A 25756-nucleotide genomic window follows, 5' to 3' on the forward strand; every position below is an offset into this window, starting at 1 on the left:
GTTTTGCTTGATACCTCCATTTTAGTGTTTATTATCTCAAGTCCTGGATCCTTCAGAGAGTAAATTACTTGGAAGCAGTCTTATATTTAGCATATGTGAAGGATCTTGCTGGAATGAAGCATGAATATTGGAACACAGATAGTGTGTAGAGGCCACGAAATGGAGGACACAAGTACATACAGAGTTTCTGGGGATGCAGGAACTCCTGTATCAAGTGAGGATATTGCATATTTGATGCTTTGAAAAGAAGGTCAGTTTGTGACTCCTTCCTGTCTTAAACAGTGGGATGTTCTGACTCAATGATCTGAGAAACTCAGTGTGACTACAAAAACCTGTATGTGAAATGAGTTTGGGAGACAAGAGAGGGATTCAGATGCTATGTTAAATGAGGTATAGGAAAGAATATAAACACCTTTTATGCTGGAGATGTCTGACACTTTCCATCGGGTCATCAATGGCAATCACGTAAAAAAGTGAAATAATTTTCTCAGGCAAACTATTAGTGATCAAGTTAGAGTAAGTCTTCAGCTCCTTCTTGATGGGGTATTTACAAAAAACATCCAATGAAGAAAGCAGGATGTTGTTGCACTAAGGATGTCTAGAAACTAATCTTAGTGCTCCTAAACATAGCTCCACAACTTCCTCATGCTCAGCAGAGATCCAGACCTTTTACGTACTGATCCCTGTTTTACAGGTAGCATAGCTAAGGCAGTAACTCTAGAACTGGACTTTAAATTGGGCAGGAACTTGCCACACTCTGCACTGAGCATGCATACATGAGTACTTTTTTGTTCCTCCCATTACTTGACAAAACTATTCCTTTGTTCCTCCGGTAACCCTACCTCTGCCCAGAATAGACATGAGTTTGCCTATAACAGACTGAGAGAAGTGCTTCAGCACTAAAAACATGGGCCAAACCACATACAGATGAGTAAGTTACGTAGACACAGCAGATGACAGGAGTTTGCTGTGGGAACATGGTGGTGGAAGACAGTCCAAGTTTACAGACATGAGTACTTAGACTAGCTCACCATCAGGGCTGGTTACGCTGTGTAGACCTATCTCAGAAAGAGGAAGGAGAAGTTGTTTAAACTCTGAGCAGATAGTCAGAGGAAAATTGTATCAGTTTGGTGAAACTAAAGTGGTGAGGAGGAGTGCTTGGTTTTGTTATCCCACTGTATTTCACAGTACATAAGCTTGGCTGTTCCCCTGTAATTAATTATAAAACCTGATCTCCTTCATTTCCCTTTAAGTCTATTGTCAGAACATTTATTATGAGATCCTGGCTTCTTGAAATGAATCCTTGAAATGAAGAGGTGTAGGATGTCAAATTCATTTTCTACTTGCACTATGTAGATCCAGGGGTTGTATGATGATTATGCTAACAAAAAACTATGAAACTTCATTTGTACTAGGCAAATGCATAATCCCAGCCATGTGATATTATTTCAAGAGAAGTGGAAAAATTAGGTGGCAAACACAATTTTGGCAAAAGCACAGTTCTTCAGATGCAACATGTGCAAATCATTATTTTGTCTTGTAGAATGGTTAAGGAAATGTATTTTGAAATGGCAATTATGTAATTAGTGTGTTAAGCAACTTCATTGAATGACAAGTGATTAAACAAATATCAACTAACAGACACAGCACTACTTTGATTAGTGTGTGGAAAATGATACAGAGTAACTCTGGTAAGTACAAGGTGGGCAGCAAAGTTGAGCGTAGGTTTCGCTAATACCTTTCTTAGTCTAAAATGGAGGTGCCTACAAAACAGGCAACTGGGTTTTGACTGAGTGTTAGTTTTAACTCATAAGGTTTGAAAGGCTTTACCAGTCCTAGAAATGAACATATCTATTAAAATGCAAATGCTGTCTGTCTGGGGGTCAAGATGAAAAATCCAGATCCTTGTAAATCCCAAGATCCTAGGGGGTCTCCTTCCACTTCATTTTTGCCTCCATCTCTGTCACCAACTTTTGTCTAGTAGGTGTATGTCTATCCATTTTTAACTGTTGAGTAGGAGAAGAACCTACCTCTGTTGTCTTCCCTCTGTTTTTTCCTGCCAGGGAAAAAGCTGTTAGATTTCTTGATACTGCAAGTGGGCTGAATCTCCTGCTGCAGTGTGACAAGGCAGAAAACTAACTGACACTTTTAGCTTTTCCTGACTTCTCCAGTACCTTTCCCTTTTAAGCTTCTTCCCTTCCCTAACAGCCACAGCAGCAAGAAAATTCAAGATTTTTACATTTCATCATTAGCCAACTGAGGCTAAAGTAACAGCAAAACAAACCAAACCAGAAACAGATTGCAAACTAAGGATAGCGAACAGCTGGCCTGTGGTCTGTGGAAGGTTGACTCATTCCATGTTGTTAATGCCTTTCTTTTCACTTCCACATGCTACACTGCACTGAAAGTCTGCTAAGGTATTTTAATGCAAGCAACTGCTAAGGGTGCAGTTCCAAAACAGCTAAACGTCTCTAGGTCAGGGCTGCTATGATTCTGCTCTTCCTCCATCCTTCTGTGTTCATTCCTGTTCTCTTCTTTATGCCAGATCATGCTACTGCAACAGTGAACAGGTTTAAGGGTACAAAACAAGACAAACATTTCTATAAGAAAATCAGTTTTCTGTACAGTTTATTTTTGCCTCAGCCTCTTCAATTGACATTTTACAACATGGGTAAGCTGATCTAATAGTTTGCTGTGTGGAGGTTCCCCCTCCTCTTCTCTTGGCTGGGCAGTCCTGATGTCTCCCATGTTTCAGTTCTAGTACTCACCTAAGCCCCAGTGGATCAGTTCAACTCACTTAGCCGGCTCAAAAATTGTGTTAGTTTCTGCTAGCTCAGTGGTTTAGGAAGCATCCAGGATTGAAGTCAATGGGAACCAACAACCAAAGCAGAGTCTCCCACCTTGAAGACATTCAAAAGTTGTCTGGACACAGGCCTGGGCAGCCTGTTCTAGGTGGCCCTGCTTGAGCAGGGGAGTTGGACCAGATAACTTTTGGAGGTCCCTTCCCACTTCAACCATTCTGTGGTTCTGTGAACCTCACCACTCTTGTTGAACCTCACTGATAGTTGTCACCAGGCTATTTCACTATTTATTATTTTTTTTCCAGCTGAGGAGGAAACAGTCCCCAAAACATACATGGTCTTTGTTTGTCATCATTTACATGCCAAGCATGTAAGATGCCCAGAGACCGCAACAGTAGCATTTCATACCCTGCTGACATTACTGTGTAAATAAACAGAGCACTGAAAAATTCTATTCTGCATCTTCAGCAAGAGGCAGCCACATTGGGAAGCTACTCAGGAAGCCCTGAATGAGAGCTCTGAAAGGGTCTGCAGGGAGATAGCTGTGCTTTGGTTTACATTCTGTTCCCATTCGGCAGTTAATTAGCAACTCACTTTTTGAAAATGAAAGATTACACATCCTGAACAAATACCAATGTTTGATCTCAGGCTCATCAAGGTTTTCCTTCAGCAGCTGCCAGGGAAAAGCAAATGTTCTGTCACGTACATCCAGACTGAGATAATGCGAAACAGAAGATGAATACAGAGAGAATGTACCAATGCTTCCACACAGTTGTGGAGAGCACAGCAGACCAGGAAAAAGTACCAAATAGCAGACAACAACCTAGAGAGCCTAACTGAAACCTGATGGGATGACTCCTGACTGCAATGTCAACCTAAGAGGTACAACTTTCCCAACACAACGGGAGAAGATTGAAGCATTGTGCTATATATCAAAAACAGTTTATATTTCTCTGTCCCATGTGACCTGTCTCTTTTGGAGCACGAGGCGCTCAGCTGTAGCCATGCCTGACCCACCCTGAAGGTTACGGAGTCATCAAGAAGAAGGCAGCAGTCAGCCAGACCACACCGGCAGAAGAAGGAGACCTAGTTGCATGAGATGTTTTTACAAGGTCAGGTAGGAGTCCTGAAAGGGCTGTGATGGAATCGACAGGTTTTGGGAAAACTGCTAGATAATTTTTACTGAGTCAAACTACAGTTCTCTCTTTTATTGAAGATGCCACCACAAAGAAATGAGAACTGCATTTACCATAAATCAAGTAGAAATGAGCTGATAAGTGAAACACATAACACCAGGCAGAAAAAAGGAATAAATGTATTTTTTTAAAGAAAATCCTAACATTTTCTCATTTTTTGGCTATGTCCAGGACACAAACACCCACTGTGAAGTAAATCTGAACCTCCAGAAAATACTAATTTTGCGTTAGAACAATTTTTTTTTTTTTTTTTTTTTTTTTTTTTTTTTTTTTTTTTTTTCTGATGTGGAAAGGTATCTTAACAAAAAATCCCAATCTCTTTCATCTTTTTTGGTTCCAGCATTGGACAAATTCTCACCCTCTGCCTACTCACTGACTACACCATTAGGTTTTTTTGGGGTTTGCTTTTCTTACAGAGAAGTCACTCGGTGACTCTGGCTGGCATAAATTCTCTAGATGCCGCATCCCGAGCATGCTCTACAAACAATTCTCAGAACATAACAAAGACATGTGGACCTTCATATGTATTATGTATTTGCTCTTACAAGGTATAGTTCTGAAACCTCAATGAAACTTCAATGCTCCAAGCACCTTCCCTAGAGTGTCACCCCCTTCCAAGGTCTTTTGTCCCTAGAGAACTACTTCCAACTTTGCTGTATTCCAGTGACATCAGGAGCTGCTCACCTCTGGGCATCACTACAATCTGTTAACCCTGCTCAGAAATGCGGGCCAACCATGATGGTTTGCTACATATCACATTTCAGTTTGCTTGTCACTGCTGCCTGTCAAGCTTTCCATCAGTGATTTCTGAAACTGCTGAGCATGTCATCTTTCAGTACACCCCCTCCCTGTTGGACTCCTATCAAGTCTATCTCATCAGTAGCTCTTCCACTTCTACAATTTCTGCCCCTGCTTATTCTCTTTCCAGCTATTTTTATATTTGAAAATAAAAGTGATAGTAGTGGTAGATTACCTATAACATTACACAATTGTTATCTGTCCTAGAAAATATAAGTATTGTATTTTATGCATTTTAAAGTGTAGGAGAGTTCTAAAAACATGGTATAATATACAACACAAATATGATAGATGGGATTAAGAAAGCATGGACTAAAAATAAGCATAAAAGATTCATTATCATCACTTTAACAGCACATCTCATTGGGACTACTGGGTGAAGTAAACAGCAGAAGTCAGTAATAAACAAATAAAGACTATTGCCAGCTCCAAAAACCACACATATGTTAATACCTTCAAAATCACCAAAAAGTATTCCAGTGATGAGTCTGGTCTTTGATCTATCTCCTGAAATGTGAATGGAGAATTGGTCACCCCTCAAAGAACATCAAGTTACTGGGGGTCAAAAATTCAGTTGTATAGGCAGACTACTCCATGGCAAGCACTCAAAAATCTCAAAATGGGTCGAATCTGTTCTTTCTCATCACCAGGACTGACTTAAAAATAATTTTATTAAAACATGAATGTTCATATTTTCAATTTGCCTGCTGCTCAGCAAGCCTTAAGAACGCATCCAAGATGTTTTTCCCAAGGTTTTCTTCACAGCTGTGACAAGCACAGGGGTATGATATTCCTGAAGCAGAGCTCTAAAGTCACTTAGAGCTAAAGCATTCAGAAAAAGAGTAATTATTACACAGTTGCCGAAGATCGTAACATTGCAACTTTCCAAAATATACATTCAAACAAGGAAGCTGAGTTTGACACTGGCTTGTTCAAGACACAGCAGAAGATAAAGTGTCACATCTTAGATTGAAACTATGTCAAGGGTCATCTTGTATGACACAGGCCATCAAATTTAACCTAGCTACCATTATAGGGAGTCCAATCATTTGTGTTGAATTAAGTACATCTCTAACAACTTTATGGTATTGAATAGAATTCTTCAGAGAAAACAGAAATCTCTATTTCCTTCAATAGTTTGCTCTGATAGCATTAAATTTTCTACTTCATTACATTTCTACTAAAGAGGTTGGCATACCTGAATGCAAGACCCAACAAAACACGTGGCAGGCTAGACTGCAGTGGTACTTTAGGAATGTTTCCCTTTTTTACTGTTTGCTAAAAAACCCCCGAAAGACCCGCAGTTGCTTCCACAATACTGCTTCATGTCCAAATGAGATATGCCCCGTCAATCAGACATTTCAAATACACACTAATTAGTGTACCAGTATGAAATGTTTATTTTAATCTGAAATTGCTCAAATGAGGTATGTGGGGAAAAATTTAAACTCCTTAAAATCACAAGCTAAACCAATCTAAAGAATGAAAACTCCCTACAGGGTATAGGAAAAGAGCAGGTGACTTGAAAAACTGCTGGGTCAAATCTTGTCATATTTGAAAAAGCAAGATAATATACTTATGAAGGATTGTAACCACACTGGTATCTGCTGGGTAACAAATCTCCCACTGGATGTGAGTAGAGAGATATATTACAAAAGATAATTCCAATCTAAAAGGTAGGCTATAGTGCTGGAGATGCCACTGGGAACCTGTTGGGTTTTGTTGTGTTGGTTTTTTTTGGTTTTGTTTTTTTTTTTTCCATTTCTTTCTTTTTTTGATCAAGGTATTTGGTCAGATATGTTTCTTCTGCCACAATACAGTGACAAATTTGTTATACAGCTTTTTTTTTTTTTTTTAATAGACATAAACAGATCCCACGACTTTCCCAGAAATAAACTATTCAGTCTCATTCAGACAGTTTTCCATTAAAAAACCCTAGAACTTATAAAATCTATATTTTAGAATGAACATGAGAAAAATTAGCTTCATAAACACAGAAGTGGATAGATCCTGAAGTCAAACTGTGCCAGGGCTCATAGCTGACACAAACCAACATGTCTCCATTGAAATCACAGGCTTTCAGGTGACTAATCCATCCTAATTACCATACAATACAAAAGAGATGATTTAAAAGTAACAGATAACATTAGCTAAAGAAGCCCTTCTAGAATTTAAGTTTTCTAGCATATGGCTATCTTGCACTTATTTCATTTGAAACTTTCAAATGTGGATACTTCAGCTTAACAAATTCTGTCTCCTGTTTTTTATAAGAAGAATAACCATATCAGATAAACCTGCTGTGAGGGGAATTATAGAAAAACAAGCAAAATCATACCAATCACACAGAAACAAGAAAGAAAAGGGAAATTTTTAAATTTTTTCTTTTTAGTTAGTCCATTAAAAGGTCTAATTTTGTCATTAATTAATTCCAGTGCCTGACAAACACTCGATGTGCTTTCTGTTTGTTTACTAATGATTCATTTTTCTCTATTTAGTCAGGTGATGGCAAATGCTTCGATCCAGTTCTGCCACCCCCCTTATCAAACACAGTCAGTAGCACCCCTGTTCCTCAGAAAGTGGAATTCCTTTGATATTTAAGAAGGGAATGAGCAGAAAACTGTGAATCCTGTCCAGTATGTGGGTCTATTTTGTGACTCACTGGTTGCCACTTGGCTTTTAGATGATTATTTTCTTTTGCTCTCAGCTCAGATGAAATCTTTGCACAAGTGATGTGAGTTCAGTAATGCAACAACCACTCCATCATGCAACGACAAAACATTTTTCTTTGCTTTTTAAAAACCCTGTGGAAAATCACATAACTAAAACCAGTGATGAATGGTTTTTAAACTTCAAATGAGGAAAGATTAGGAAATTCTAGCTACGTAATAGCCCAAGCAAACTTAATTCTACCTATTTGTGCACATACTATGATACAATCTTTATTGATGTGATTTTATGGGGTTTTTTACCCTCCCAGGAAAATGTCCTGTCTAGAGCACTGAATGGGTGCACCTGGGATGAAACTAATGCTGCTCATAATCTGGAATTCCCTATTTTCTAGGTGCTTGACTTTGCAGGCTCAATAACACTTTTTCATATAGATGTCTTAAATATATAATTATTCAGATGGCTTAAATGTGCTTTTTGCTTACAAAGTCTTTTTTCTGTTTACATATCATACTCAAGCCTAAATAAATGCTAAGACAAAGGCCAACCTGGCTGGTAGCCCAGAATGTAGTTGTTACCAAATTGACAGGGACCACCTTAAATTCATTGAAATGTCTAAATATTGTATTTGACTTATAGCTAACTTTTAAAAGGCGGTCTTTTACTGAAAGAAAAACGGAGTGACTTTACAACAGCATAAACAAGTTGCTGGATGAAATGAGAATTGTATGTCGAAGTATGGTCTGACTTACCACAGCTCTCCATTACTGTAAAACACCAAATACTTAAGGACAGGAAGTATCCTCATGTTACCATGTAAATAACTAATGGGTTTAGTTTATGTTAACAACTATCTTAGAAACTTCCAATAAAAAAAACCCTTCAATCAAAAATATGGCTATGAGTGTCTGAAACTTTCCCCCAAAAGTAACTAATTCTGATAATTCTTAAGGTGACTTTTCCTTTTTCCTTAGAGAATCTTACATAAGAGTCTGATAAAATGTATGATAAATGTGAACACAGTACAACTGAAAGAGGCCTGCAAAGACAAACAAAAATGGTACTTTTTCCAACCTACTGAAGATCTGAAAAGTGCAAGGTTTGGTTTAAAGATTTCTTGTTTCATTTTTGCTTTTAAAGCTCTTAGAGTATCAAAGTCTTGTCTTGCTTTATCCATAAGAGTGTTGGAGGACAAGAAGACTAGAATGGAAGTCCCCCTCAGTTCTCATTTGACGCAGCAGGGTGATGGGTGATTACCATTGAGATTTTTTCTTCTCCTGGATTTTTGCCAGAAGCTTGAATTAAACATTTTAAGAACAGCCAAACAAAATGGGAGTTTTACACAGTCTGATTAAAAATCCCTCTCCCCTCTCAAATGCCAGTTTCTTGTGACAGATGATGGCTAGAGATGATGGCTTCATCTCTCTGCTTTTCCAGCTACCCATAATCTTCTAGTAAAAATAGGATAGACAAGACCTGATACATACATAAAATCAAACAAAACCTTTGCAGAAACCTTACATCTGACTAAAACCAAAGCAAGCTGTTCAAGCTTTCCTAATATGTCTTAAAAATATGTAAAGGCAATATAGTTTTGTCTCCTTTTCGGGTCACACTTTAGATCTAATCAGGACTTCACTATGGCAAGATAGGCAAATCCCAGTGACAAGAACATGCCATATGCAAAGCACAAAGTGTGTTGAAATTTAAAATTTACTAAAGCTGACATTCTGGCCTTACTAGATATTAATAAAATTATAAGAGTGTGGGGTGAAGGTATTATACCTGGTCATGGCTGGCTTCAATGGAGCTTCCGATACCTTGGAAAGTCATCTGCACAGGAGACAGTGTCAAACAGGTCATACACTCTTTGCCATTTTGTCTATCACTGTAGTGTACCTATAACAGAATAACATACGTAATCTGCTAAACACCAGGTTTGTACAAGGGAGTCATGCTAAAATACTGTCCCTTTTCAACAAGTTTGTAAGAAGAATTCCAAACATTTACATTGAATTCATCTTTAATATAAAACAAGGAGTGTGTAAAATATTCTAGGCAGTCCCATACTGAACTGGGGCCAAATTTTCTGTGATATGTCTGTTGGATAGCTTTTTTATGGGCTGAATTCTGCAGTTTCTGAGACCTTTGAGACTGAATGCAAGATATTGTATCTATCTAAGAATCTAATTAGAGTTTCCAGCCTAGATGTCATTTTTAACAGCATTTTGTAGCTTAGTTATAAAACATCCATGTAAATACCTCCAAAAACTTGGTAATAATAGTTTAATTTTTTTCAACTGTAATTCCATTTCTACTAAAAATCCACTAGTTCTTTTGTCATGGCTAATACTGTATATTTGAATTTGATTTTCTAATTATCAATCAAAATGGCAGATAAAATGGAGAAGAATTCACGTTCTTCTTGAGATGTCTAGGCTATACTTTTCTAAGAGTAACTCGTTCCCTACTGATGTCAAAAAGTGCATGTTGAACCTGAATTTTGCATGAATTACAGAGGAAGATAGTGCTTCTACTTGAATTATTCTCCTTGTCTTCAGGTTCCCTTCAGACAGTTCTTAAATCCCCTAAAGAAAGGATGGATTTTAATATGTTGAGACAAAATTAAATTAAATGTTGCCAGTGTTTCATTATTAAGAACAGGTTGCTACTCATGCTGAATTGTTGAAATATTACAGTTCTCTACATAGCTCCTGGCTTCTAGACAGGCAGATCAAGCACTTTGTTCTACAGGAGAGGTGGAATTTAGTTTATGGTGGTAATTTACATTGGCTATGTGACCCCTGTCAGAAATGGAAAGAGAGATCAGCTCTGCTGGAGACAGACCTTTTATGTTAGTATCTATTTACAGCTGTATAGCTCTCAGGCAAAAGTTACATGATAAAGCCTCATCTTGACATTTAGGCTACAAAATTAAACTTTATTATTTCTGAAGACAACTAGGAACCATATAGAATTATTCCTGTGGAAATGATTTAGTGACATATATGATTCTAATTGTACACCGTGTGTATTAAATCCTCTGTGCCTAACTCTTCTCTGCCATAGGTGCAAAATGGGAATACTTCAGCTGAAGTAAAACCAGTGCAAAACTGGCTGAGTGAGAGAAAAAACAAGTTGGTGCTATAATTCAGAATTACTTTGTTGACAACACATCAAAACAGTTTTGCTGCAGCCAAAATACAGAATACAAAATTCTTGCAGTGCGTATAGAAATATTGATTTCACTCAGACCTTCTCAAAGCTTTCTGGATTATCCTTGTCTCTCTTCCTCTCAACCCCCACAATATGTGCCTACTAAATTGCTTGTGGCTCTCTGCCAGAAAAGCCATACTACTTACTTAGAAACCACAGGAGGCCCCTTCACATATACAATGGTTTAACTTTGATTAATCGAAAGAGGTATGAAGGTATGAAATTTGGCTTGCAAATATAAACTGAAGTTCTTTAAATGTCAGGGACTACTGTCATGACAAAGAGTTATCAAGCTTCCACAACTGTGGTATCTGGTTGCAAGCTAGATATTCTGCTGAGTACATGTTGTGAGAATGTGATGTGGAGAAATGTGGCAGAAAAGCTCAAGAGGATGATTCTGTACTGCAAATATGACATAGCAAAAGGGGCAAAATCTAGTGAGCAAGAGCACATATGCGGGAATGGAAAAATGGCACTTTCTGAACTGTATAGCAAGTTTGTAGGCTCATTTTTAATTAGAATAAGAAGAGTAAGGTTGCACTTCACTAACGTTCACTGGAATAAATCAAGGCTAACAAGCTGAAAGAACAGGAGATATCCAGAGGAAAAATTGTGATTAGTATTACATGACACTATTAACTGCAATAGCGGATTTGCTTCACACCCCCTTTAGAGTTCCACATCGAGACTGCAATAAATTTAGAATTTTGGTATCTTTCTAGGCTTAACTTTCCCAAAGGAATTTCATGATGCACTTTTAGCCTCATCCGAATGTATCAAGGCCATTATTTTGTAATTTCTTAGACATCAGTCCTCTAATTATCTCTTGCCCTGTTGAAGCTCTTCAGTTGAACCAAAATCAACACTTTCTATGTTAATAATATGAATAGTGATATAAAAACCAAAAGACTGGACTTTGAATGGGGGACAGAATAAAACTTTGTCCTTTTATCAAATCCCTCTAGTCTGGAGAATTCTGCAGTCAGCAGAAATATTCAGATTTCTTCTGCATTTGGCACACGTATGTGCAATTTCCCAGTAATCCTGTTTTGTTATTTATCAGTCCAGCTGCTACATTCTTAAACGCTCTATTTTATTCATTTCTTCTTCAAATGTGATTTATGATCCAAAGTTTGGGGGGTTTTGTCAACCAAGAGTGCTACGTATTTGAAGAGAATGTCCAAAATAGGCACTCAGAAAGAAATGGTAGTAGTCAAATAGTTATCAAATAGTCTGAATAGCAGCAGATGCTTCTAGGTTTCAGCTAGCAGTATGTTGCAAATATTTCAGTTTATATGTCCATGCTATTATGACTAAGTATAGGAGGAACGTGCATGTCTATAAAACTGGTTTAAGAATATCGTATCTTGTAAGGCAGGGGAACATGAAGGCACAGAAAACGCTTGCTTCAGCATCTGCTATCAAGGAGCGCTGACTGAAGGCTGGCCAAGTGCTCCAACCATGATTACGTGGCCATTCTTGGAATTCATGACTACAATAATACTTTTCTAAAAGTTTCTCAGTGCCTTAAGAGTCAAGAGTGCTTAACTACAGCTCATCTCTGCAGTAGCTCTGTTAGGCAGGTAAGCACGCTTTGTGGACAGACGTTAAATGACTCATCCATATTCACTCTGCACTGGCAGGAGTGAATGGCAGTACTGGGACTATAACCCATCATTAAGACCTCTGGCCTAACCACAATTGGTCATTTTCCCTTTCCATATATTACAGAAGTAAAAATAAAAGGGTTATGAAAATAATTACTATCTATGTCCAGGAACTAATTTTCAGGCTTCAATTATTTGTAATTCAGGGACACTCACAAATTAGCTCAATGCATTTTGAGGATTAAACAGCAATGAAATTCTACTTATTAAAATTCAGAATGTTTTATTTGGATAACATATAAGCAGATATTTTATAGAACAGCATTAGGATCTGGTTAAAAAATAATGGCCCACATACAGCTGTCTGTAGTAAGGACTGTGCAAGTTTCTGAGTGAAATGCAAGTCTCCAGCCTCAGACTACGAGTAATTTACATGTAATTCTCCTCTAAGGTATGTCTACGCAGCACAAATTAGTGCCACAACAACAAGATCCTGTCAATAACTCAATTACTGGAAAAAGCATACGGCAATGCTAGCTTTTCTTCTGGGTAACTACATACGTGGAGTACCTGAGATAAATCATCTATAACCACCTCAGGAATCCCAAACACAGCACTCTGTTGTGCTGCGTGGGCAGGGTAAGAAACCTCTGTGTGTAAAACAGAGTGCATCCTGGGCATCAAAATAATTAAATAAATTCTAGAAATAATTTTTTCCACAAGTACATGCCATGGATTTACTCGTGCATGTATGCTTTCATGTTCAGTATTCACATAAGATGGAACACTATATCCTCTTCACAGACTGCTTCAGTCAGGAACACGCTGCATGGTATGAGTATGTATGGAGGGATACTACTAACTGGCGTATGTGTATAAAAATGTATGTGAAGGTCTGAAACCATTTGACAGCTATGTTGAAATTTGGCCCTTGTTTTTAATATTTTAAATTACTGAAGAGATACAAATATTTTGATGGACATTTATAGCTTCACATAAAGGAAAACATAAGATGAATGTTTACAATGTTACAACTGAATGTGGAATGGCATAGCCAAAATTCCCAACCTTATATGTTATTTTATAAAGGAAAAACTAAATTACACTGCATAAGAAATCACATTTAAGGATAATCCCATCATAATGCTGCTGCAAAAGCAGGACATTTCCAATTTATTTCATATTTCCTGTTTATTTCATACATAAAGATGTCTCTTGAATCTAGCTTTCCTATACCACCTTTCCCTATGTGCAAATGTTCTGATAGAAACTGTAAAAATATTGCAGAATTTGTCTTGCAATAAGCTACTTTAACATACTGGATCAATATGCAATTTCAGATAATGGCCATAGTTAATCTGCATAAATTATTCTGTAAATACAGTGTCCCTAACTTCAAGAACAGGATAGTCTTCTGGTTTTCTGTGGGCACTTCTGAATTTGAACATCCGTCTTTTTGCATGAACAAGGGCTATGGTTTACTGATTCACAACTGGGGAAGGTGAGAGATGTGTTATACTATGTAGTAGTAGTTAAGCTTAACTATAACATACTAAACTACTGCTAGGAACGAGCTAACTGTGCATTAACAAGAGACTGAGGGGAGCAAAAATAAAGGCTACTATTTTCACACACTGCTGCTTAGATGTTCACAGTTTGAAACACAACTTCTGTCTGGCCAAACACTTTCTTTCTTGAACATTTAATAACTTAAAAAAATAATATGAATTACCAAAAGAAAGAAGTCATCTGTGACACTGGAGTTCATGTTTCCAAACCAAAAACTACTCTGAGTCAAAGCATCAGCAGGAGTCTTAGAATGCTAGACAGAAATAAACTAGGTAATAAAATGCCATTATGTTGAGCAATGCACAAATCTTCTGGATTGACAAACCCGGACTATTTTGTTAGAACAAAGGATGGTATTCCTTTAAATCTGACCCTTAAAGGGAAAGCATCCAATTTACTTCTGAATTTACAGAATAATTTCCAAGATTTTACATAGTTTGCTTTGGATTTACAGCAACAAGCAAGACAAAATGGGCTCAAAAATCAGGTGTTAAAATAGTAACTTTGAAAAGGACAAGAGTCTCATGAAACATTTTTCTTCCTTTAGCTTTCCAGTGAAATGCTTTTACCTTTCTCTTTCTGTTGCTCATCTGCTGTTAGTCATGTCATCTACTAAAAATGAAGCAATCCTGTTTGTTTGAGCTCAGACTATGTTTCATGCATATTTATTGGTGAAGGAATACTCTTGGCACAAAAGTAAATTAAATATACTTGCTCATTTGAACCATTTTCTCAAAGCCAACTTTAGCAGCTCTCACAGTATAGTATTCTAGTACTTAAAAGTGTGAATCCTTGTATTATCCATAGAGCTTACCTAAAAAATAATAGATTAGTCTTTTCAGTCACGGAATAGCATGAGAGAGATTCCTAATGCCACTTTGCATTCTTACTACCTGCTTTACAATTCCATATATTTTATTTGTAGAACAGGAGTACAGTAAAAACAGAAAAATAAAATTGGGAGAAAAATCCTGTGGTTTTGAACAAAGTCTTTTACAAAAAGTTGAAGCATAAATACAAAAACCAAGACCAAGAGGAAAAAAATTGTCCCAGATGAAGAAATAAGACATACGATTAAAAAAATTTTTAAAAATCAGAAAAAAAAAAGCGTTGAATCAAACTGTTTCCTGCAATGCTGGAGTTCCTTGATGTAGTGCGATTACTAAATATAGTATTTTACTAATCTCAGCAGGGACCTGGCTAACTGCATGCCCGTCAGATGTTTTTAATGGTCACCCCCTGTGGAACAAATCTAAGTAGTGCATGAAAAACACCCACATTTTTAAAAGCCCCCTTGCTAGATCATTAAGGAAAGATAAAGGCTTGTACATTCGGATGTGATATATAACACAATCATTGTGTCAAGAAAACATATGTTTGATTAGCGCGCCTCAGGTTCATTAATCGCTGTGTCTGCTTCACAGCAGTGGGCAAAGTTTCCACCGTAGCTACTGCACGGAAGGGTAAAGACACGCAGTAGCTTAAAGACTGACAGTTCAGCAGTAAATCTTGAGCTATTCCAACATGCTCCCCTCTTACAGAGTTTGAATAGCAGCTGTAGTGTAGTCTTAAATCTTCATTAAAATACACTCCTAGCATTTAGACTAAGAAATAAACCTTTACTGTACCATAAATAGGTAACAACAAGCTGACTAAAGGCATTGTCACAGGTTACTGCAACAGTATTTTATGTTCCTGGCTATAGTAAGACAGACACTCGACACCTATAAAAACATGTGAAGTACAAATAAGAGTGAAAAAACTTACTTGATACAGTTCCCAAAGAGAATATATAAAATATCTGCTAAATGCAAAACAAGTTTATCATCTGAGCCACAAAGAAGCTTGTACATCCTTTCTTCCATGCTACTCGGATATCCTCTGAATTCAGAGCTCCCATTTCAGTGATGCAGGAGATCTGGAAAGTTTGGCCATATATTTTGCTCAGTCAAGCAAGGGAGACCCAGCTCCATCCTACCTCTGGATGTGATGTTTTGCTCTAATTAAGAGAAAATTATCTAATACTGCTGCTGTTGAAGCAGCATACAGGGTAATCAGTACTGTGTTTGCTGTTTACCTTCAATCTGTTAAACCTTAACCCAGCAATGTATTTATAAAGACAGTGTTCCTGTGGAGCACATGCAAAGCGAGCACCGTATTTTCAATGGCTGGCATTCAACAGCGCAAAGAGGCCTGTTTGTCTGATAGGGACACTGAAATCAGGAGATGGGACATGGCTTTCTATAAAAAATTACACATTGACAAGTACCTTGGTACACTGCTCATTTTGTTCTATTACTAAGATACGTATTAACTTGTAGACACAGTAAAGGGTAGTTTAACTACACTGATCTAAAATACTGAACACAATCTTCCCCCCCCAAATGAATAAGGAAAATATAATAAAAAATGATAAATTAACTATTCATAAATTAAAACACTGACAAGCACTGCAAAATAATTTAAGTTATATCTGACATGTTTTTTTTGCAGAAAAAACTTGTCTTTCTCTGATCCATTCACACATAATTATTCAGGTAAATACTGTATTTTCAGGGAAAGGAGTTGAAATTAGTTTTATAATTCACAGTCAAAGGAAATCTGAAAAACTGGCAATTCTTGGATCTCTCATTTTCATCACATAGCCTAAAAAAAAGAAGGGAGGTGAGGGAGTTTGTGTTCTGCTAATAAAGTACACAGAGGATGAACACAGTATGGAGCATTTATGGAGGAGCCTGTGTCTCAGGCATCATCCTGAACAACTGACTGGAGAGAGAAACTTGTTTAGTTGGAAGAGAGAAAATAGTTCAGGTTTAAAATCACTTTCTATAAAAAGCAACAGTGAAAATACATTTTCATATACCCTCTTTTTCATTATGAAGGTTGTCACTGCAGTGAAGAGTGAAGCAAGCATTCTATTCTCTGTTTACAAACTGCATGTGAAAGCCCCAAATACTGCATTAATGAAGAGGGAACAGGATGGCTGTGAAGCTGGGAGTACAAAACTGGCTGCCTGAGTTTGCTCAAAAGTCTGACGCAGTGGTTTTGTGAACTAACCTAGATATAGGGCAGTATACAAAAAGAACCACTCTAACTAAAACAAAAACCAATCATTTCACTTCTGAAATTTATCCTGCTTCACTGTGCTCCCAGTTCTGAATGAGACTGAAGGAGACAGAAGCCAAAAAAACCTCCGAAAGCCTCAGCTTCAAGTCACAGTGAGAGGAATAAACTGTAACTCGTCTCTTTTTTCCTTCTTCACCTTTTCTTGCTGCTTCTCTTTTTAAGGGTATTTGCTTGAGAGTTGAGTTCCCTTATTATAATTAAAGCTAAACTCCAGTCTGCTATGAATTCACCATTGCACCTTCACATTTTTGCCAGCTGAAACTTCCAGTCTTTCAAAGTTTTGGCTGTATTCCAAGCCAAGGTCCATAGCTAAGTTATCAAGTCACGTTAGGATTTACTTAGAAAGATTCTGGCAGGGAACAGAGCCTGGTGCATTTAGTGCTGGCTGCAGTGCTTGGAGAGATCCTGACAGCTTTTAAACTTTCTCATACATAAACCCCCTAAATTATAAAATTGGTTATGAAAATATAATTCACATTTTTTCCATGAACAAAGTTATGTGCAGGGATATGTGGGAGGATTTTAATGGTTATTTGCAAGATGCCGAGGATAAAAGCTAAAATGTTACCAAGGTGACATCCACACCACACCTGGGGACTCATGCAACGCCATTAGCCAGTTATTCTCCATTTACCTTCTTTCCTTTTAGAAACTGAAACAAAACAGAAGCACCTGGATGTTTCTGGAGGCAAAAAGAGCAAAACTTTAGCAGCACTTGAATAAAGGGCCTTCTTCCCTGTAAGAGGGAGAGAGGTAACAAAGGCCAGAATAGAAGAAAGCTAGTTTAGACAGATTTCTGGCCACAATCCACATAGTTGGAGACCTCATGTCAGAAAATTTACTGCCCATTGAACTAGATTTGTATTTTTTTCCTAATTCTGCATCTTCTTAAATTAATTCAGAAATTATGCAGCAAATATTACCTCCTGCAGTATTCTCTGTGGATGAATATGCTAGGTTCCAAAGTTACATATCGTTTCTTACAGAAACTGATATAATTCTTATGGTTATTTTCCTGTAGAATGACTACCACTATTTTGACTTCCTTCAAGATCAAAAATGGGGTAATATGTACTAGATGGTTTACAGTTAGCAGAAACATTTCTGAAATAAATGGAAACTAATAAACCACTTCTTGTATATCTACACTGGGTCACTGCCATCAACTGTGGTACTGCCTACTTTGTCTCTGAAGTTAGTTGATTTAGAAACCCTTATAAAACAGAATGCAATGAAGTCCAGGTGATTTGATTCTTATATGAAGTGCTCTCAAAAACAATTCTTGCTATCAGCTTGTTCTGTTTTATCTCTCCCTCTATTTCACATTCCCAACATGTTTTCTTACTTTTGGCTAGTCATGTATAAATCAGGGTTTGGAGGCCTTGAAAGCCCTTACCTACATAACATAGCCATCTTATTTCAAGTTGATTTTCACCTTGACACCTGCAAGTTTCTGAAAGACAGGCAAGGACTCTCAGTTAACAGGTTGCCTGATGCTGTGCAAATCATAGATGCCACTAAAATTATCAATAAAATCCTGACTGACATGCTGCCTTGCTTGGAGGAAACTTCTTTCCCTGTTAATCTGTGTTACCTTTCTAACAAAAATAGCAACTGTCTTGAATAAATGGGGAAGTCTTGTAGCAAATAACCTGATAAAAAAGTGTAAGTTTTCTTCAGAGCACAAAGTGAGTTCACACAGATAAAAGTTCTCCTATTTCCTGACTTCTGCCCAGTGGTACACAACTGTAAATATGCCAGTGAAGCGTAGAAAGCTGTACTGGTTTTGGCTGGGATAGAACTAATTTTCTTCATAGCAGCTTGTATGATGCTATGCTTTGGATTTTTGATCAAAACAGTGTTGTTGCAGTGCTCACACAGTCAAGGTATTTTCTGCTTCTTGAACTGCTCCACCAGCAAGTAAGCTGGGGGTAAGTAAGAAGCTAGGAGGGAACACAGCCAGGACAGCTGATCCCAGCTGACCAAAAGGATATCCCACACCATATGACACCATGCTCAGCAATAAAAGCTGGAGGAAGGGGGAGGTTTGGAGTTACGGCTTTTGTCTTCCCAGGTAACCATTACACATGATGAAGCCCTGCTTTCCTGCAAATGGCTGAACACCTGCCTGCCAATGGGAAGTGGCTAGTGAATTCCTTATTTTGCTTTGCTTGTGGGTACAGATTTGCTTTAGCTATTAAACTGTCTTTATCTCAACCCGTGAGTTTTCTTACTTTTACCCTTCCTGTCTTTTCCCCCATCCCACCACGCAGGGTGAGCAGGCAGCTGGGTGGGGCTGAGCTGCCTGCTGGGGATAACCCGTAATAGTCCTTTCTGGCACCCAGTATGGGACATGAGAGGTTCAAAATAATGACAAATTTGATCAGAGTATGCAAGACCCAATCTATAGCTGTTTAGGTGCTATTTGTCAGGCTCCCATGCTCGCCATGGACCTTGCCTCCAATGCTATATAGAAAAGTCTAGTACTTGTTAGTGGCTGCTTTTTTGCTTCTGCAGTTTCCTGTACTCCTTATCATCCTATTCTGTTTTGCCTTGGAACATACTGACAACAGCAATAGGCTGGCAGATGGCCAGGGCACTGCTGCTGCTCCTGTGCTGTTGTACTGGGCAGGCTAGAACCCAAGTCCAGGGGACTGTGACCATGGATAAGACCACGCTGGAGCAAGCACATCCTGAAGCATATGTGGCCACAGTGTAGGCCATGCCGGAGCAGGTACACCCCCGAAGGAACTGTGGCCCATGGGTAAGGTCACACTGGAACAGGTACTCTCCTAAGGGACAGTGGTCTGTGGATAAGCCCATACTTAAGAAGGTGCAAGGGAAGGAGTTCATTGTAATGTTAAACCCTATGGCCTAGTTCAAAAGGACAAGGAAGGGAGATTGTAATGGATATACCTCTTAATGTAACTCCTGATTTGAGTTCCATTTTATAGGCAGGAACCACCTAAACCAACCGAGGACAAGCCTCAGACGAAGTAATGAAAGCGCAGGAATGACCCAATCTGAGCTGACTTTGGTGCTAAATAACCCCACACAGCACGCCACCTCTCACATCCTGAGCAACTACCATAACAGATGGAGCCAAAGTCATGGACTAAATGAACGCAATGGACATTTGTGGACTTTTTAAAGGGGTGGCCCATAGACCACCCATATGGCCATAGGGAATGATATCTGTGTATATATCAAAGGATGGCAAGGGTAGGGTGGACCTACTGAATAGTGTGGGACCTGAGCATGATGTAAATGTGATGAAATAAGGGGTGGAGAATATACTGGTGTTGGCTGGGAGTTCATTTTCTTCAGAGCAGCTTGTATGGTGCTATGTTTTGGATTTGTGACCAAGACAGCATTGTTAGCACATCCATGTTTTAGCTATTGCTGAGCAGTGCCCACACAGCATCAAGGCCTTTTCTGCTTCCCAGGCTGCCCTGTCAGCAAGCAGGCTGGGGGTGGGCAAGAAGTTGGGAGGGGACACAGCAGGGACAGCTGACCCCAATGGACCAAAGGGACATCCCACACCATATGACATCCTGCTCATCTGTAAAAGCAGGGGAAAAGAAGGAAGAAGGGGGGATGTCCAGAGTGATAGTGTCTGTCTTCCCAAGTAACCATTAGGTGTGATGAAGCCTCGCTTTCCTGAAGATGGATGAACACCTGCCTGCCAATGGGAAGCAGTAAATTAATCCCTTATTTTTCTTTGCCTGCACATGCAGCTTTTGTCTTTATCTCAATCCATGAGTTTTCTCACTCTTGCTCTTCTGATTCTTTCCCTCATCCCACTGGAGTGGAGTGAGCGAGCAGTTGTGTGGGGTTTATGCTGCCTGCTGGGGTTAAACCACAACAAAAGTCTGTAGTAATTTGAACATCAGGCAATATTTTGGTAATGGGTGAAAGCGCAAACTTCACATTAGGGAAAAAAAAAAAAAAAAGGATCCAGAAGAGACATAAACTGAGATAATGAGGACTTTGTCAACCATTTCTACAGGTGTGAATACTCCCTGTGGGTAAAAGACAAATATTATTGTTGAAATTATTGTACTGGCCACTGAGCCTGTCACAGTACAAACGCACAGGAAGATACAAAAGGCCAGATTTCAATACTTTCAGTGATGACAGAGCACATCATTCCACACATCATTTTACAGAAACCAGTGTAACCAATGAGCAGGTACAGTACTAGTGAACTGGACTATGACCCAAGGCACCAGGACAGGAGCCAAAAGCCCTACTCCACAGGTTGTTTTGCAGAAGCAGGTATTGATAATACATGGCAACACAGTCACTCTTGAGCTACCTCAAGAGGTTTCATGAATATTTTTAAATATAAATTCCCACTGCTCTTTGCGTTCTAACATTAAGGTGAATCAGTTGATCACAGTTCCCTCTGGCCCTGACTGTACACTATTATTTTAGAACAATTTTGCTAATATTTGCAGTCTGGTCAACGCTGCTGGGAAAGAATTCTCCAGTGCCTTGGGCAGGGTGGGTGGGGTGGCTAGAGGCACAGTTACATACATAGAATTATAGAGGGAGTTGACCCAAAATGTGGATGAAGCAATATTTAACAGCCTTATTTCAAAAGTATTCTCTAATGTTAATCTACAAACATTATAATTTTTTAATCTCCCAATTTCCCCTGATTTTTGGAGATAAGATCTTCTTCAAAGAAGCATTTATATAAACACAGCTTGCTGACATAGCCTTCAAATCCATTCTACATAAATGGTACCAGGAAGCCTGATGTTGTAATTTCAAAAACTTCCTTTAATTGTTGTTCAATTTTTCTAATTTGAATGAGTGAAGAAACTTTTGTACTCCACAGAACTAACCCACTTGCTGGGATTCCAGTCCCAAACTGACAATTGCCACAAACCTTTCCACAGCCTACACATTTGAGGACAGAACACTATTGTCTGGATTCACATTACAGTTTTTAGCGCTTGCTACACTCTCCCTCATTGGCTTTGGCTGGAGACTTGCTAACACACACCTTTTGATTAGTTCATCTGTGGGGAACTTTGAAAATACACTCTCTCTGACAACTAATACTGTTAATTACAACTATATTCATTATAATAGATTCAGTATGTAGAACCCTTCCCCAAAAAACACCTTTTTTTTTTTTCTTCTCAAAAGTGATTTGGGTGAATCTGAGGAAAAACCTATCAAGTATTCATGAGTCATAAGAGATGATTTGGGTTTTATTCAGTTTAGGACACTGCAGAACCATTTTACCCCTAAATAAATGACCACTTGAACACAATCACCACAAAAATTATTAAACTTTGAACTACAACTTTTGTAGCATAAGTTCAGTAGATAACTACTGAGGAAGACTGGAGGTGAATGGCATAGTGAGAAGCCACTTTATGTAAAGCAGTAAGCCATGAGAACAGCTGAAAAAGGCAAAGAGAAGTTGCTGCTTTTAATCCTGAAAGAAGAATGGAAATGAAAACAAGAAGAAAAAAAAAGATTGTCTATTGTGGACATTTGGGATGGGAAGGTAGTCTATAGCTCATCAGAGACCCAGAGGCAGGAAATGCCCACTGATTTTCTGGGAAAACACAGAAGCTTCATTTTCACATTCTGTTTCAAAGACCTCTATTGAAGCTTTCGACTCCATCGCAGCATTCTTCTTAGTCTGTTTTAATTTCTTCCCATTGGCCTCTTTAGCAGGGAGATTCTGCTTAGAATGAGACATGATACTGAGCATTCCCCAGAATGCTTCCACTTTACTTCTATTCACCAAACAATAAAAAAATGTCTTATAATCCCCTTTAATGTATCTACTTGAATCAATGGAGAATGCATGGGGTTTTTTCATGTTTGTTTTTCCCCTTAGCCTTGTAATCCATACCAATGAGTTCTTGCAGTTTTCAAAGTTAATTCAGAGATCTGTGTTCTTCAAGAGCTCAAGAGACTGGTAAATGTCTTCCTGTAGACTTCTCCTTCTTATTTAACTTTTTTTTGGTGAATGTGACAAGTTTATGGAAAATTTCAAAGTGCAGTCCTGTTGCCCAACTCCACAACTGGTGTGTTAATCTGTTGCCTTCAGAGATATAACAACTTGTACAAGTAAATGATCTGGCCTTAGTTTTCCAGTCCAAAGTTATACCAAAGATCATAAAAAAGAAATATCCTGATGTGCTGGCAAAGACTGATGAAACTTCAATGGAAAAAAATCCTGCTTGCTGTGGAGAGAGAAAAAGACTGAAAAGGGACAAAATGTTGTTTTTACTGAGGTAAAAAACAGCTTCAGAGGTAAGAAAGAAGATAATGTCAAGACTCCCAGGGGGCTCTTGCAAATTAAATATGCATATTTTGTTGGGTCACATAACGAACAAGAACTAATGAAAGGAAAGCTGTTTCCATCTAGTGAAGTCCAATGAATTTTCATTTAACTATGAAAGCAACATTTACTAATTGTGACCTGCTTTGGAAAAGAACTTCTGAATTGAAATTGTTATTTCAGCCATCATCAATGAATCAGCGTACTTGCACACAAAATGTTAATGAAGATAAATGCAATTGCATAAAATTTTGATATAAAAGTTGTGATGTGATCATAATTTATATCCCAATTATTTCCTTTAGACTTAATCCTGAATTCCTTGTTCATTCCTTTTGTATCAGAAATTCTCACTGAACTCAAACCTGATTTTCATGAATGTGTCTATATTCGCTTGAGAAAGAGTTTCAGGTCCAAACCCTTCATTATCAAAAAGACCAGGAACCATGAAGATTATTAACAAGTTCTGGCAGCAAATTTAATATTGGTCAAAGAGAAAGAGATCTTAGGTAAAAACAGGATAGATGCGAAGGTCACCCATCACCTTTTACTTGGGAAGCCAGGCGCCGGTTCTGTGGCGCTACAATCTCCAGCAGCCACAGCTAAACCTGAGAGAGACCATGAAATGGTCACAACATGGCCTAAGCTATGACCGAGTTTCACATATTATACTGAGTCTGCAGAAGTCAGACTTGTGCCTTTTTGTTCTTTCTTGTCAGTGGCTACATCCTTCAGTGAAAGCTTTGAGCAGACACAGAGGAAAGTACCATTATCAATCACACCAGAATGACAACCTGCAGCACGAGAGGACATGTCTGCATCAGACAACACAGTACAGGGCACAGGTCTCAAAGGTATGACTGACTTCAGGCAATGAGTTCACAGTGTGGGGCAAGAGCCCAAATTCACAGAACTATGTAGGTTGCCCAGGTTTACAACTGAACTGGAAGACAGGTATCTAATCTGCAGAGGTGTTAATGAAAATCCCAAGAAGCATCTACCTTTTTAGATAATTTTACAACTTTAAATTACTTGCTATTAGCATCCATAGTGCCTGTGTCAATTGTGAAAATGGTATTTAGGTGCTCTTTAAAATTTTACCTGCTCCAAGACATTTGCAATTACATACAGATCGGACCAAAACTATAGCTCTTTCCTTGACATTCACTGAGGGTTGAATTTCCCTGAAATTTTCCTCACATGCCTATCTCAGTAGTGAGATTCAAGCAATCCTAGACTGAGTTCCAAATCCAACCTCCAACAAAGCAATACGAGTGTTTGTTTTGTTTAAAGACATCACAAGGAAAGATTTGAGCTCAGTGTCAACACTAACACAAGTGTCAAAATTTAGTTTAGGCTCACCTCTGCCAAAATTAAAAACCATGCACTGAAATATATGTAAACCTGACACGAGAGTGTCCAGCAGGACTTTTCTGTGTGTACAGTCACTCAGAAATGTATGATTTTGCTACTGGTTGGGGAAATGAGAAACATTTAGAAATGCCCAACAACACTTAAATCCATCAATGTATAAAATGGAATGGTTAACCACTAAACAAATGCGGAGGGGGGGTGTGGAAGATATAAATTGTGTAACCATTGCAATCAGAGGAATACATCATGGAGAAACTATATCCTGTGTGAGCTTTTATTATGTAGCCACTATGGAGAAGAAGTTAAGATTGCTAAATGCTGCCAATGCAACGAGCCAAGTATGGCAGCAGCCATGCACTGGGACTGATTGTGGGCACTCAATCATGGCTTTTTACATTTTACGATTTTTGCTTCATTGAAACTCCCAGGAGAATTTCCTACTGGACTACCTGCAACTTGTGTTTTACCCCAGTAAAAACTGGAGACTCAGATTATTCATGTGTAAACAGCTTCTCTAAATGTTTCCATTTAAATAAACCCTCTGAATAATTTACTGCACTTACATGGTCAGCAAAAATAACTGTAACTTTCCTAATCTAGTTACAAAACAATGACCAAAATACCACACAGCCACTTAAAAATAACAATTTTACCAAAGCTGAATTTTCCTTCAAACAATCTCCGGGCAAAGTCTGCAAAAGAATTAATTGGTAGATCGTATTCATAAATATGAAGCAAGCACTTAAAATGCTTTATTCAGAGTTTGTATAGGCTTGCTTCAAGTATTTGTGTTTAATTATTGCTGGTAATTTGAAGCCTGAGTCTTGAAAGCACCCAAACTGAACACCTGTTTTTCAGTGACACCAAGCTGCTGCTTATCAATTACACGTATCTTTAGAATAATAAGCCATAAAACATAAAAATGTAATTTTTAGTACTTTTCCATACATTGGTCCCAATCATTCTTAATATTAAGGGCTTACAATAGAACATGGCTGAGATCATACACAAACAGTTTAGAAGAATTTAAATTAAATAACCACATTTTAAAGATGTGTCCCCTGAAGCTAAAGAAGTTCAAAAAAACCA

At 38.2% G+C, this 25756-nt stretch overlaps 1 protein-coding gene across 3 annotated transcripts in view; it reads right to left on the bottom strand.

The window, feature by feature from the left end:
• STAU2 (staufen double-stranded RNA binding protein 2) overlaps window positions 1-25756 on the bottom strand; it is a 168575-nt gene that overhangs the window by 50977 nt on the left and 91842 nt on the right. For 2 of the 3 annotated variants that reach the window (XM_026843697.1, XM_026843698.1), the window contains exon 13: window positions 9248-9361. The exons of the other annotated variant lie outside the window; for it this stretch is intronic. In XM_026843697.1, the coding sequence (XP_026699498.1) occupies window positions 9248-9361 (114 nt within the window). The remainder of the gene's footprint in view (window positions 1-9247; window positions 9362-25756) is intronic. 3 annotated transcript variants of the gene reach the window in all.

This window comes from Athene cunicularia (genome assembly GCF_003259725.1).
Source record: "Athene cunicularia isolate RWA chromosome 2 unlocalized genomic scaffold, athCun1 chr2_part1, whole genome shotgun sequence".
Taxonomy (NCBI): Eukaryota; Metazoa; Chordata; class Aves; order Strigiformes; family Strigidae; genus Athene; species Athene cunicularia.